Source organism: Ursus americanus, chromosome X (assembly GCF_024610735.1).
Source record: "Ursus americanus isolate L20-20 chromosome X, mUrsAme1.1.p, whole genome shotgun sequence".
Lineage (NCBI taxonomy): Eukaryota > Metazoa > Chordata > Mammalia > Carnivora > Ursidae > Ursus > Ursus americanus.
In genome coordinates, this window is record NC_142164.1 from 15,615,687 (window position 1) to 15,631,247 (window position 15,561).

The following is a 15,561-nucleotide window of genomic DNA, read 5'->3' on the forward strand; positions in this document are numbered from 1 at the left end:
CACAGCCCTGTTAACCATCTTAAGGTGCCAGGCAGGACTGCTGTGGGGAGTGTTGAATAGATGGCATGACGGTGGGCAAGCCTGTCTTGTTTTCATTTTATGTGCAAGAAATACTTCATATGTTTCTCCTCCAAGAACAACCACCAAAGCGGATTTGTGTAGTCAAATTTTTACCAAATGGTCTTAAGTTTTCCTCAGGATTATGATGATCAAATAATCCTCCTGTGTTTCTGTTAAAATAGTGAGCAGTTTTTGATTTATCTACTCTCAGCTTCAAACTCAACCCTTCCACCTTTTTGTAAAAAAATTCTGGTTCCTAGAAATGTATTTTCCTGTGCCGTGTATGACCGAATTCTGCCTGTAGGGGGCGCCGGAGACGTGCCCGGGGGAAAACTAGCTTCCTGTTTCTGGGCAGCTGGCACAGCGGGCTCCGGGGGGGTGGGGGTGGGGGGGGCATGGGGCTTCTCCAGCACCAGGCTCCGCACCGCACACAGCTTCTCGGGGCGGCGGGCTGCTGCAGGGCTGTGTGGCCAGCATCACCCCATGGCCTGCAGCTGCCCTTACACCTACATCCCTGGGGCAGTAATAATAGATCAGAGTGTTCTGGCCGGACACTTCCCTGGGTGCACCTTCTCCCAGAACCCCTAGGGGGCGGATATCCAGAGATTCCCAGAGGGCACCTCTCTATAAAGTTCTCCCCTGAGAGGCACCAGAACTTCACTGCCACTGTGTGAGTTGCTTCCAGGCTCCTGGAACAAGGTCAGGATTTTAACGGTGGGAATGTGGATTCTTCTCCCTGGGGACTCTCTCTGTGCCCTGCAGGTGCCTCTCCCTTGGCTGCGGTGTCTTCCTGAGGGATCTGCCTCGGTCTGTGGAGACACTTGGTTGGGTTCTGATCTCAGAAAAGGGGGAGGCATTTTCGGGGCAACTTCTCTCCGCCATGTTGGAGAAGAGGCTGTCCTTGGTGGTGTCTTGAGTTCTGTGAGGGACTTTCTTCCCGTAACGCTCTCAGCGCTGGTGAGGGGACGCGTCTTGGGTGATTACCTCAGTCTTAAGTGAGGGACACGGGGTGTTTCCTGGCTCTCATGTCAAGCTCTGTGAGGGGGATGTTTCCTCGGGTGCATCACCTCAGCCCTGGGATTCCTCTCCCTGCGGGCTTCTGCCTCAGCCTGTGAGACACTCTCCTTGGGGGTTAGCTCGGCACGAGGGCGCACTTTGCCTTGGGTGCTCTGTCTCAGCCATGCTGGGACTGGGCTTTCGTGCTGTTCCGCTGGTCCCTGGTGGGGACTCTTAGTCCCGCGGAGACTTTCGTGGGTGCTCCGTCCCTTCCAATGGGGGTGCTGTTCCTCCGATGCTTCAAGACGAGAGGGAAACTCTCCCTGGGGGGGGCTCTGTGTGAGCCGAGGGGCAGGGGGAGAACTTCACCGTGGGCGCCTTCTCAGCAGTGAGGGTTTGGGCTCTTTCTGGAAGCTCCCTCTGAGGTCTGGGAGCTGAGACTCTTCCTCAGAAGGTCCATCTCTGCCCGGCAGGGGGACTGTGCCTTGAGCGCTCTCTCTCAGCCCTGGGTGAGGAGGGTTCCTTGGGCACTTCCCCTCCCTGATGTAGGGGGGCTCCTCTTCCCTGGCTGCTCTGACTCGGCCGTGGCTGGGGAGCATTTTGGGGGCTCTGGCTCTGCCTCAAGGGGTGGATTGTCCCTAGCGTGTTCTGCCTCAGCCTTTGGGGTGAGGTCGTAGTTGGCTGCTCTCATGCACTTTGGGGTAGCCTGTTCTTACTTGGATGCTCAGCCTGGGGTGGAGTCATTTTCCTTGATTTCTGTCTCTCGGTCTTGCAGGGGTTCTATTTCTTTTTTTTTTTAAGACATGCCATCTCCTTTTTATTTTTTTCTTATGATAATATTTTTTATTATATTATGTTAGTCACCATACACTATATCCCTGGTTTTTGATGTAAAGTTCGATGATTCCTTAGTTGCATATAACACCCAGTGCACCATGCAATAGGTGCCGTCATTACTACCCATCACCAGCCTATCCCATTCCCCCACCCCCTCCCCTCTGAAGCCCTCAGTTTGTTTCTCAGAGTCCATAGTCTCTCATGCTTCATTCCCCCTTCTGATTACCCCCCTTTCTTTATCCCTTTCTTCTTCTACCGATCATCCTAGCTCTTATGTTCCATAGATGAGAGAAATCATATGATAATTGTCTTTCTCTGCTTGACTCATTTCACTTAGCATTATCTCCTCCAGTCCCGTCCATGTTGCAGCAAATGTTGAGAAATCATTCTTTTTGATAGCTGAGTAATATTCCATTGTATATATGGACCACATCTTCTTAATTCAGTCATCTGTTGAAGGGCATCTCAGCTCCTTCCACGATTTAGCTATTGTGGACAATGCTGCTATGAACATTGGGGTGCATATGGCCCTTCTCTTCACTACGTCTGTATCTTTGGGGTAAATACCCAGGAGTGCAATGGCTGGGTCATAGGGTAGCTCAATTTTTAACTTTTTAAGGGACCTCCACACTGTTTTTCCAGAGTGGCTGTACCAACTTGCATTCCCAACAGCAATGTAGGAGGGATCCCCTTTCTCCACATCCTCTCCAGCAATTACTGTTTCCTGCCTTGTCAATTTTTGCCATTCTAACTGGTGTAAGGTGGTATCTCAGTGTGGTTTTTATTTTAATTTCCCTGATTTGAATTTCCCAGGCTAATGATTTTGAACATTTTTTATGTGTCTGTTAGCCATTTGTATGTCTTCACTGGAAAAGTGTCTGTTCATATCTTCTGCCCATTTTATGATTTGTTTATTTGTTCTCTTATATTGAGTTTGAGAAGTTCTTTGTAGATCTTGGATACCAGTCTTTTATCTGTAGTGTCATTTGCAAATATCTTCTCCCATTCCGTGGGCTGCCTCTTAGTTTTTTTGACTGTTTCCTTGGCTGTGCAGAAGCTTTTTATCTTGATGGAGTCCCACAAGTTCATTTTATCTTTTGTTTCTCTCGCCTTTGGAGATGTGTCATGAAAAAGGTTGCTGTGGCCGATGTCATAGAGGTTGCTGCCTATGTTCTCCTCTAGGATTTTGATGGATCCCTGTCTCACATCGAGGTCTTTCATCCATTTGGAGCTCATCTTTGTGTATGGTGTGAGAGAGTGGTCAAGTTTCATTCTTTTGCATGTAGCTGTCCAATTTTCCCAGCACCATTTATTGACGAGACTGTCTTTTTTCCACTGGATGTTTTTTCCTGCTTTATCAAAGATTAGTTGCCCAAAGAGCTGAGGGTCCATTTCTGCGTTCTCTATTCTGTTCCCTTGGTCTATGTGTCCGTTTTTGTGCCAGTACCATGCTGTCTTTGTGATCACAGCTTTGTAGTACAGCTCGAAATCCGGCATTGTGATGCCCCCAGCTTTGTTTTTCCTTTTCAACAGTTCCTTGGCGATTCGGGGCCTTTTCTGGTTCCATACAAATTTAAGGGCTATTTGTTCCAGTTCTTTGAACAATGTCATTGGTATTTTGATCAGGATAGCATTGAAAGTGTAGATTGCTCTGGGTAGCATGGACATTTTAACTATGTTAATTCTTCCGATCCATGAGCATGGAATATTTTTCCATCTCTTTGTGTCTTCTTCAATGTCTTTCAAGAGTGATTTGTAGTTTCTGGAATATAGATCCTTTACGTCTCTGGTTAAGTTAATTCCAAGATAACGTTCTATTTCTAACCTTTTATGTGTGACCTTGGTCATCAAGGTGGGAATCTGGGGCTGACAATGTATGAGAGTTGGTTGCATTCTGTACTCACGAACACTTGCTATATAGGGAGTCTTTAATCTCAGCCACCCTGGTGGGTGTGCAGGGACCTCTCATTAGGTCTAAAGGTGTATTTTGTACTGAATGATGTGGTTTATTTGCCATTCATATATGTCTTTTATGAGGAGCCTTTCCAGGGCTTTTACCCACCTTATACTGAGATATATGTGTTTTTAAAATTAATTTGCATTTCAACTTATTTATATTTACATATATGCATATATATACATGTATATATAATTTTGTGTGTCTTCCACTGATCGGTTTTGTCTTGTGATCCCTTTTTTTCCTAAGAGCAAGAGAGTGTAGGCACGCAAGGAGAGGAGGGCAAGGGAGAGACAGACAGAATCTCGAATAGGCTTCACACCAAGCCAAGCCCTACGTGGGGCTCCATCTCAGCACCCTGAGATCATAACCTGAGCTAAAATAAAAAGTCAGATGCTTAACCATCTGAGCCACCTAGGAGCCTCATGTAACACACTCTCTCTCTTTTTATGATTATATTTATTCATTTGCATGAGAGAGAGCAGGAGAGGGGAAGAGAGGCAGATGGAGAAGTAGATGCCCCAGTGACCAGGGACCCCAATGCTGGGCTCCATTCCAGGACCCTGGAATCATGACCTGAATGGAAGGGAGACGCTTAACCGACTGAGCCACCCTGGCGCTCCACAATTCACTATCTTAATAGTGTCTTTTTGATGAACAGAAATTCTCAGTTTAATTAACTGTAATCAATCTATTCTTCATGGTCAGGGCTTTTATTCTCTCAACAGCTTTCCCTCTCTAAAGCCATGAAGGTGATATCCCAAGTTTCCTTCTAGATCTCCTGTTCACCGGAGATCAAATTGTATGGATGGGAAGGGGATCAGAGCAGAGGTGCAGTTCCCCGTAGGGAGCAGGTGGACTTACTGAAAGGACCACAAAGGCTTGCAGGTCCCCGTGTCAGCCATCTAGCACCTGCTGATTCCAGATGTATGTCTCGACTCTGTCCTGTGGCACTGGAGTATCCGCCCACCGTTGCTCCAACACCACAGAGCTGTCGCTGCCCCTCCGTCGCGGTACGTCTGCCGTCTGGCAGTGCGCGCCTTCCAACCTGCTGCTTTTGCTTAAACGTGGTCTCAGCTGTTCTAGGCCCTTTGATATCCACATACTGTTTACTATCAGCTCAGGTATTTCCCCCAAAAGGAACAGGGTGGGCTTTTTTAAATTTTAAATTAAAAAATTACTTACACTTTAAGTATGATGCAATAATTATTCTGGGTAGAAATGACAATGATGACTTAATAACAAGTATTCCAATCCATACGGTATGTATTTCTCTCCATTTACTGAGGCCTTTGATTTCTGTCCATGACGTTTATGTTTCACGTGTAGTGCTCAGCACACCTGTTGTTAGGTTTCTTCTATGGGTTTTGACGGAGTTTTTAAAAAGATTTTTTATTTTTAAGTATCTCTACACCCAACGTGAAGATCGAACTCACAACCCCAAGATCGACAGTCCCACCATCCACTGACTGAGCCAGCCAGGTGCCCCTTGATGTTCTTGACACTGCTAGAATGGTATTGTAAATATCTCCTTCTAACTGGTTTGTTATTACACAGAAATACATGTGGTTTGATTCTTGCTCTTTATCCAGTAGCTTGGCTATTGTACACTTATTAATTCTCAGGATTTTACTTCCTTTTGCATATTCTATGTACAAAAACATGTCAACTGTGGACAATGACAGCCTCACTTCTTCCTTTCCAAAATGTATACTTATTCTATTTACTGTCAGTTTTCAATTCCTCCAGTATGTTCTTGAAAACACAGCAGACTCCCTTGTCTTATTTCACACATAAGACACAGCACTTCTGTACATTTTTGGGGCGGGAGATGTATCTTTTCTTAGGTTCAAGAAGTTTCCTTTCACCTGAGTTGCTGATGATTTTTACCGTGAATAGGTATCCAACGTCAACCCGTTTATGAAAACGGCCCTGTGTCTTTCCCCTGGTTTTTCTGTTCATGTAGCACGTTTCACTGATGAATTTTCCAGGGTGAAACCAGTCTTCCTTCCAGTAAGAGACCCAACAACCACATGACCTTTGGATTTTTAAGTCCTGTTTAATTTCACTTGCTAACCAATTGTGTTGTGTGTCTATATTCAGGAGAGAGATCTGGGTCTTTCGTTTTCTTTCTTGCAGTGTTTTTGGTACATGTTGGTAACATGTTTATCTTGGCCTCATAAAATGAGCAGGGAACTCACACCCTTTCTCCTCTGTTCTGAAAGAGTTTGTGTAAGTCTGGTCTTATTTGCCTCCTGAATGTTTGAAGGACTCGTCAGGAAAGCCTTCAGGATTGAAAGGCTCGTCATTTGGTGCTAAACGTCGTACCGCATACAGGAGCCTTCAGATTTTCTGTTTCTTCGTGGTGAGTTTTGGAATGTTTCCTTGTTCTAGAAAAGCGTCTATTTCATCTGTTTCCAAATTTGCTATAAAGTCATTCTGGGTGTTCCTCCTGCTTGGTGGCTAGTATTATTTATCTGTGGCTGAATTCAGGGACAGAAATGTGTGGCCCAGGGCCATGGAGGCCGGGATACCAGGACCAGGCTGCCGGCACCAGGGCGATCTAGGGAAGGTCCGTGGCCTGTTTCAAGCCAGGCACCGTTGCTCTGCCCTCAGTGGTGGGAGGGCTCGGGCTCTCTCTGCAGCCCCCTTTCTGTAGCACTGATCCGATTAGCAAGTGGGCCACCGTTTGGACCTTGGCACCTGCCAAGGGACCCTAATATCTCCTAATACCAGCTCTCCTGGGGGGTTGGATTTCAACGCATGGTTGTGGGAGACACAAGTGTCAGAACACAGCATAGACCTCACTCTACTTTCCTGGGATCTATTGTAATCTTTTCACACCTTCCTCCATGGACAGACCTCATTCATTTGCAGCAATGTTTCTTCTCTAACAAAATGTAAAGCTGTAAGTTTTCCTCTCTGTTCGTCATTACATGTGTTGCACAGAATCGGTCATGTGATGCTCTCCTAGAGTTCAGTAATAAGTATTGATTTAGAGTATGTTGTACAGTTTTGAAGGACCTTTTGTTGTGTTGCTAAGAAGCACTTCCTTGATTTCATTTTCTTTAGAGAACATGGTGTGCATGACATTAAGGATTGGGGTTTATTGGCAGGGTTGCCAGTGTTCGCCTGCTCGAGAAGAAATGATATTCTGATGACTAAATACAGGACTCTGTGTGAGGCCATGATCAAGCCTATTGAGGGTGGTATCTTTCAATCTATGCATTTGCTATCTGGGGGCTGAGCCCACCAAACTGGCACATTCTGAATGGTGCCCCGGAGAGCAAAATGATTGCTGGAGGTGGACATGTGCACAAAAGGATTCCACCCTGCAAACCTTAGGACGTCTTCTGGGAGCGCTAGGGAAGGATGTATCCGCACTCTCCTGCTACACAGGACTTGAGTAGCACAGAACTGAGGAGCCTGGCAGCCACTTTGCAATCATGAGGAGGAGCCAGAACTGGGATGAGGTGGCTTCTAAGAACTAGAAGAGAACCTGGGGAAGGGACCCGGCATTTGGTCATATTATTGGAACAGGGTTCAGCTCATTTGATGCTAGTCTCCACTTAGCTGTTGGCTTCGTGTACCATTTTAGCCCAAACAGGAGAGGTTTCTGCTCCTGCGATTGAAAGCAACCTATGCAAATAGTGTTCACCGTGGCAAGTAAAAGAGCAAAGACAAGATCCATCTGGAAATAGCAGAAATTGTACCAGCCGGCAACGACCACTTTTCACATTCAGCATGACCGCAGCCTGGCGTCTTCTCATAAATTGGCAACGTTCTTAGGAGATTTGGATCTTAGTGTGAAGAACGTCCGTTTGCCAGCGCTGCCCCAGGGTGCCCAGACTCTACTTTTAACAACTGAGAGACTACAGAGCAGCTGTGAGAGGGACAAGGGCTCTCTCTGCACTTCTGCAGGCGGGTACCACGCGGGGAGCCAGGCGGGAAGCCTGAGAAACTAAAGGAGGGGCAGCCCCTGGGCTGGACCGGCCTCGGCCTTGAGCACGGTTCAGCCTCCCACGCGGCTCGCCCCTCACGTGCTCCCGTTCCTCCAGGCCTGACCTGCAACATTTCTGGTTCCAGTGCAATGCACATTTTGCACGTAAAGTGAAATGCAATGAAACTTGTGCCGTTAAAATGTTACTAAGGGAGCGCGCGGGGGATGATAGTTCCCAGGACAAAGGGATTCACAGCCAGCAAGGTCAGCAGGCACAGCAGGATAAAGAAGCCTGTCAGGGGCAGGGTGGGGGAAGGCGCCGCAAGCCCACTGCACTGCTTCTCTGCCAGTGGCTCCTGCTTCGTGGTTCCTTGTGAATGTGGGGAACACAGCAGCTGGGGCTCAGGTCACGGATTTCAGTGCCCGTCCGCCCTCCTTCTGGCGGCTCTTAACTTGACCTGCCCCCATCCTCATCTCATCGCTTTCAGGAGCTGCTCCTCCCCCGAGTGAAAGCATTTGATGAAGGCTGACCCTGCAGGCTGAGGGCCGGCGAGCCGGGGAAGGCACCTGTCGCCAGGCCAGCCACCCCTCATGGGAACTCTATGCTCGCTGATTGCCCCTGAGCCCCGCATCTACCCTTCCTTAGCTTGTCCCTAGTTTTTGCCAGAATTCAGCTCTTGTTGGAGGACTTCTTAGGAGAATGTGACCTCCTGTTGACCCCAAGTTGGCCCCGGGCCATCGGAGGGCCTTCATCCCTTCCCCTGGCCTTGAATGTAAGTTCCTCTCCGTCCTAGGAGCTGGTACAAGGTCCAGCTTCAGAGGGAGGGTTGCTGGGCCCGTCGGGACGGTGTCTGGGGTGAAGCCCACGTAGACGACTACATGAACGTTTAGGGTTCTGGCCGGTGGTGCACAGACCTCCTCGTGGGGCGGCCCAAGACCAGGCTGGTATGTATGTTTCTAGCTTCTTCAACCTGCCAGGACCCCGTGGAGTGGCCTGCATCTTTCGTGGTCTGTCCTTGTGCTCCCTGTGAAGGGCCCGTGGCTGATTTCACTGAGAAGCTCTGCAGGCAGCTCGCAGGGCCAGAGGCCAGGAGCAGAGACATGTGTCTGGAGAAGGAGGCATCCTTGGAACATCCCAGGCGTGGCCGTCGAGCTGTGTGTGGGCGAGTGTGGACGTCCGTCCGAGGCTTGCGGCCACCCTGACAGCCCCAGGCATTCTGACGCGCTGGTGGGGGAGGCGCGGCGGGTCACCCCGACAGGGACGGAAGCCCATGGCTGTGGGGCAGGCCGGCCTCTGCTGTGGACAGACAGGCGGCCGCCCGGGTCCAACGACAGGCTGCAGCTCGGACAGCAGGCTGGAAGAAGAGCCGCAGGTGGAGAAGGGCATGCGGGCCGCACCACTCCTTGGGCCTGGGGGTGGCAGACAAGGCGGGGCTGAGAGGCGCCACCTTGGAGACCGTAGGCGCCTGCTTTCGAGGTTGCGGGGCACGAGCTGCCTGCGGACTGCGGTCCGAGGGCTGGGACAGAGCCTGACAGCCTCTCAGAGGGAGGACTCAGGAGCCAAGAGGAGGAGGCACTGGCCATGGGTGAGGACAGGCACTGCGCCCCGTGCCCTCTGACCCCTAATACAAAGGGAATGAAATTCAGCAGCACAGCCCCAGGCGGGGGGATCCCCAGCTGGAGAAAGTGCTGGATGATTCCTCCTAGGCCCGCTGAGCTCACTGACATAGCCGCCCTTCCCAGCCACAGGCCAGGGCTCGCCTCCACGTGTGGCTCCCATGGCTGTGGGATCCGGGCCGAAGGCTGCTGGACAAGGGGCCCGGAGCCCTAGGCAGTGTCAGGCGTCTGCTCTGCAGGGAGGGTCACTGGGGTGTGGACACTGGAAGGTGACGGGCATGATCCTGAATAAGCCCTCGTGCGGTCAGGACATGTGCAGAGACATTTGGGATTGCCTGCCAGCCGCCCTTTGCGGGTTTCCACACTCGGGCTCCTAAGGCGCTGAGACTGCCGGCCCTGAGGAAGCCGACGCGCCGGCTGAGCCCTGGCCCCGGCCCCTGCCATAGATGCCACAAATGGCGAGCCTGGGCAGGCCGGCCACAGCGCGGCTCCAGGCACAGTGGGACTGGACAAACGGCGACTTGGTTCATGCAGCCACAGCCCGGCTTGTGCGCTCTGAACAGTGCCCCAGACAAGTGCCAGAGAAGTCTGGACTAGTCTCGATGGTGGAGTATGGGAGGAGGTCAGGGAGGGGACGTGATTGCTGCTGCACATGCGCCTATGGGACTGATGTCAATTGAGGTCTCCGTAGAAACTTGGAAGGGTCTGGCAGGTGGGTGGGGTGATCTATTTCTCCCGCCAGCCAAAGACAAGCCTCGTATGTCAGTTTCCCTGCTTTTCACACCTGCCACCTACCAATCTGGAAGGGGGCCGTCTTTATCAGCCTCTCACTGCCCTCCATGTAGGGGGGCCAGGTTCTGATTTCACCCAGGGGAGTCTCCCGTGCTGCCAACTCCCAGGGTGTGGACGACTAACTGAGTCAGTAGAAGGAAAGCATTTAGAAGAGGATCTGGCTGGTCTGAAACGCTCCATGAAAATCATTTCCCCCTTTTGCAGTCCTCCTTAATGGGAACTGTCCATGGCTCCGAAAAGGTATTCGTATCCCCAGTCGATCCCAATATGGTGGGGCCAATGTGGGGGTTATCCTTGGAGGAGAAGACCTTTCAGCTAGTCCGTCATACAGACACGTCCCATTTGATGTACGAGCACCATGGACAAGCGGCCCTCACATGGCACCTAGACGCCCATATGTGGATCCCTGCATGGGAAGCAGGCGGATTAAGGTTTCCCCCCTCACCGTCTACAAGGGCCCTTCCCTGAAGACTCAGTCAATACCGATAATGTTCATTTCAATCCAATCAGGAAAGGAAATGGAGTTATATCCCCTGAGAGGGTTTTCACAGGATGGTTAATACTTCCTCAGAGAGGTAATCATGTGTTTTCTCAATTCTGGCTGATCGCTCCACAGGCTGTGAGCAGTCCGATTCATCCCGCAGCGTTTGCCCGTGGACTACACTTGTACGCTAGCTCCCTCCATTTCCCCATAGGCTGCACGGAAGTTAGGCCGGGTGTCCTGAGAACAGAGTGTTTGTGCGGCAGAGGAAACCCTGGCCCCTGATAAAACTCATGTTAGTAACGCAGATGCACCTTGTAGATACATATGCGGAATGCCGTTCTGGAATGCTTGCACTGTTTTCAAGTTTTTATTTAAATTGCAGTTAGTGAACACACAGTGTACTATCAGCTTCAGGTGCAGAATTCAGTGCACCCACACGGCCATACTTCCCCCGGAGCTCATCACGCAAGTGCCCTCCTTCACCCCGTCACACGCTGAACCTGTCCCCGTGCCCACCTCCCCTCCAGTAACCCTCACTTTGTTCTCCGCAGTTAGGAGTCCGTTTTCTGGTTTGCCCTTCTGTTCTCTCCCCATGTTCATCTGCTTGGTTCTTAAATTCCGCATATGAGCGAAATCCTTCGCTGCTTGCTTTCTCGGACTGACTGGTTGCACTTAGCATGACGCTCTCCAGCTGCACTCACGTCATCGCGCAGGGCAGGAGCTCATTGTTTCTGATGCGAGTAATAGTCCGTTGTATATGTACACCACGTCGTCTTTATCCATTCGTCAGTCCACAGACATTCGGGCTCTTCCCGTAGTTCGGCTCCTGTTGCTAATGCTGCTGTAAACATCGGGGTGCACGTATCCCTTCAAATCCGTATTTTGAATTCTTTGGGTAAATACCTAGTACTGCAAGTGCTGGTTCATGACGTCGTTCTAGTTTTCACTTTCTGAGAAACCTCCGTACTGTTTCGGAAGGGTTGCAGTTTGCTCATTAATGGGACATGTTTCTTCTTGCTCCTCAGGAAGCGATGAGTGAGAAAGGAGAGGAGTCCGCTGTTGGGCCCAAAAGCCAAGTGAAACGTCCTGGAAAAGCCATCACTCCACCTCCGATTAAGAAAAGGCTGAGCATGCCGCTGCTGTCAGTGGAGGAGGAAGGAGAGGGACCATCCCACGCTGGGGGCTCAGCCGTGTCCGTGGAAGATGGTGAGGATGCCTGGCCTCCCCTCCCCTCCCTGCCCTGACCCAGGGCAGCCCAGCTTCTGGCTCCTCCACCCCATGGGCGCAGTTCCCATCAAGGTCACTGACTTCGGGTGATGCTGCCATTAATTTCTCAGTCACGCTGGACCAGGTGGTCACTCTGTCCTTCACGGAAACATTGCTGGCTTCCCAACCACTGGACTCTACTGGTTTCTTCATAGAAAGATATACCCTCATTGTACTTTCTGACCTTCCTTCTCTCCTCCTAACACCGTCATTGTTCCCCAGTCCCACCGTTACACTGTCCCTCATCGCACACCATCTCAGGACTCAGCAAGCCGCTCCCCTAGCTGCTGAGCTCGCATCCTGCTTTTCCACGTGACCCTGTGCAGCCCATGTGTTCCGTGAACCCAGAGTGACCGTGGCCACACAGAAATGAGATCATTACATGAATATCCTGGAACCCCTCATCAACTCCCCTGAGCACTCAGAACAGTGTGTGAGCTCCTGATTCTGGTCTCTGCTCCATGCACGACCTCACCCTTCCACCCTCTCCTGCCATCACATGTCCTTTCCATGTCCTTCTTGCTCTCTTGCCCTATGAACTGTGCTCCATGGCCCCCGCTTGTCCTCTCCTAGGGACCCTGCGCAGCCCCCCCGGCAGCTAGAACTTCTCCTTCGCATGTACACAGGATGCCTCTGCCTCCTGCTTCCAGCTCTTCCCAGAGGTCACCTCCTCAGAGGGCCCTGCCCGACCTCGCAGTCATGGAGGCTTCCCCTCCTGCTCTCGCTCATATCCCTGCTTCCTTCCTTCCTCACACGAATTCAAACCGTGTTATCTCCTTTGTTCATTGTGCATGTACCGTGTGACGTCCACAGAGGTTATACATCCCAAAGGGGGAAGGTTTCTTCTGTCTGGTTCATGGCTGATCCCCACTGTTGGCTTGATGCTTGGCACAGAGGATGAGTGAATGAAGTAGACGTGTCCAACTGGGAGTGCAAAAGTCCATTTCTGAGACAAAACCCAGATGACGAAGATCATTTGCTGAGTGGGATTTCTGGTGACGGAGTGCCAATATCAGGCATCCCGACATCAAGTGACACGTTCAGCTTGCCACCTCGTAGAGGGCATCCAGGTGACATGAAGTCACGAGTGCCAGGGCTCTGTGAATGTTTGCCAATTGGTTACACTGTCCACGTCTGTCTCTGTGGGTATGCGTAGTGCCAAGAATAGAAGAGCTGCCTTGCTGTATTATCTTTCCTGAGGTCAGAATTTCAGGTCTGATACAATTATCTGGTATATTCACCTGCTTGAAATGAAAATTTTAGAGACTGTGGAGCACATGGATGTGGGGGGGGGTCGCTGAAATGCACGTCATTGCAGCTCCATGGTCAGTTAGGTTTCCAGGTGCACCTGTCGTTCACAGTACCCACGGGGAGGGGAGGGAAAGTGGTCGATCCCCACCTGCTGGCTTCTGGTCAACATCTGTTCCTCCCGAGCTTATGAATATGGCAGGAGACAGTATTCCACACGGTAAGTTGGATTGTTTGTCTCAGGACTTGACCACCGTCAGCAAGGGTGGGCTGTCTCACAAAGCTGGTGGTCAGGCCCTGGTGGGAGGAATCATTGCCAGCTGTCTCTCTGCAGATGACCCCAATGTCACAGCAGCGTCTGTGTTGGAAGATGTGCCGGATAAACTGCCAATACCGGTGGAAATCAATATGGCAATAAAACTCCAATTAAAGAAGGAAATTCGCCATTTTGAAGGAAGTAAGTAGAATAAGCACTTCTGTCCATGAAACCACAGGAAGTCTTTCCCATTCTATGATTCAGACTAGATTCAACTGACCTCTTGAGGCTCATCCTTTGCCAGAATTGGATTTTCACAATTAGAATGGTTCCTCTTTATTTTGACTGAAATGTCCCCGTAAACCTTTTTGTCTTGTTCTCTTGTATTTCTTAAGTGCTTACTGTGTACCAGATTCCACTGGTGGCTGTGTCCGGATGTCTGAATGTAAGCATGGAAAGCACAGGTTCTCTGTAACGTTCTAGCCCTTGAATGATCGCTGAGACTCCAAGATTGACTTCTACCTCCCCTTTGTACTTTAGGGATACTGACGGTTTTTTTCTCTACATATCTCCAGAACATGAAAAAATTTCCAAACTGCTTGAAGGGGTGCAAGGACCTCCAGAAGTGCAGAAAAAATTTGTTGTGTACGCCATGAAGGAAGCGGCAAGGTGAGTGTGGGAGGAACTGTGCAGTATGTTTCCTGGTGGGGCCAGCGCACTGCTGGGTGAGGGGTGGGGTCGGGCCTGCCTGGCGTTTCTCAAACCCTGGTCCTCACTCACAGTTCACGTTGTCTCCAGTTATTTAGATTGATAGTGTTTGAGTCTCTCCTTCTTCCAAGCTTGAAGAGCCTTCTGTTCACACCCGAGTTTGAGGTGGACCTTGACCCTGAACTGGCCCTCTGAATTTGCTGGATTGTCCCTTGCCTTGCAGATGTGTTTTCTGTTCTCTTTTAAATTGATCTTCTCTTTGCATTTCTACAGAGCCTCCTGCATCATAGATCCTTTGGGTTTCTTTTGGTTAATGACTTGTCTATTTTCAGATTTAAAAGAGAAGCCTTAATAAGTCACCTTGAGAAGGTACTAGAAAAAATAGAATGTGAGCAGTTTCTCAACAAAGGTCCTGGCTCCCCAAGCTTATAATCCTGTTACCACAATGATCAATGAGGAAGCAGAACCAGTTGGCCGTCCTTGAATGCTACCCGATATTGTTGATGCCTCCGAGTACACGTTGGCTAAGAAATTGTCTTCTGGAGGCTAAGAAAATGCATTGCAACTTTCATGTTATAAGTTTCTGTTAGTAAAAGTTGGGCTTTTGCCCTAAGCATTTCATCTGAATGGATTGTTTGTTTGTTTTCCTTCTGATGTGGGCAAACACTGATAAGTCATCAGGTGACACTATATCCCAGGTTCTCTGCAGGTCACAGGCCTGTAGCTGGTGTTTATAACTGTCTTCTACACCAGCCATTTCTTTTTTTTTTTTTTAAGAGTGGGAGGGCGGTGAGGACCAGAGGGAGAGGGAGAGAGACATTTTTAGCGGGTTGCACACCTAGCACACATTTTCACACAGAACTTGATCTCATGACCCTGAGATCATGACATGAGCCTAAATCAGGAGTCGGTTGCTTAACTGACTGAACCACCCAGACACCCCCTTTTTCTTTTTAAATTTTATTTAAGTAATGTGTACTCCCAACATGGGGCTCAAACTCACAACCCCGAGATCAAGAGTCCGTGCTCCACTGACCGAGCCAGCCTGCACCCCATACACTCTCCATTTCTTTTCCTTTTGCCTGAGACAGCCCCTCCGCTGGTCATAAGGCTTGGCCTGAGAGGATGACTCACACCTTCCTTACCAGTGGACCCGACCATTAGCTGTCCTGCCTCCACTGAGTTGTTTTAATTTTCCTTTGACTTTGATCACAACCATGAGCGTGCTGAGAAAAACCCACACATCGTGGACATAGTCCTCCTCAGGGTCCCGTGTCGTTGCAGCCCTGTGTCCTTACCAGTCGGGTCCCATTTCCCCACACTGTGCAGGAACCCCATGTTTGCCTGATGACTGAGGGAGAGGAGCACTCCGGCCTGAACCCTTGGAAGTGTTGCTGTCA

General features: G+C 50.1%; 1 protein-coding gene across 1 annotated transcript; it reads left to right on the top strand.

The window, feature by feature from the left end:
* Positions 1 to 719: 719 nt before the first annotated feature.
* LOC148106834 (integrator complex subunit 6-like) lies at positions 720 to 14,718 on the top strand. Its single transcript, XM_087859765.1, has 5 exons — positions 720 to 759; positions 11,709 to 11,889; positions 13,532 to 13,654; positions 14,029 to 14,122; positions 14,494 to 14,718. Exons 2-5 carry the CDS (start codon positions 11,715 to 11,717, stop codon positions 14,591 to 14,593), a joined length of 492 nt encoding a protein of 163 aa, XP_087715891.1. The 5' UTR covers positions 720 to 759; positions 11,709 to 11,714; the 3' UTR covers positions 14,594 to 14,718.
* The last annotated feature ends 843 nt before the right edge of the window (positions 14,719 to 15,561 follow it).

Coding starts and splice junctions, on each gene's coding strand:
- LOC148106834 (XM_087859765.1), top strand. CDS start 11,715: ATGAGTGAGAAAGGAGAGGAGTCCGCTGTTGGGCCCAAAAGCCAAGTG. Junction 11,890..13,531: donor AGCCGTGTCCGTGGAAGATG/GTGAGGATGCCT, acceptor GTCTCTCTGCAG/ATGACCCCAATGTCACAGCA. Junction 14,123..14,493: donor GCCATGAAGGAAGCGGCAAG/GTGAGTGTGGGA, acceptor GTCTATTTTCAG/ATTTAAAAGAGAAGCCTTAA.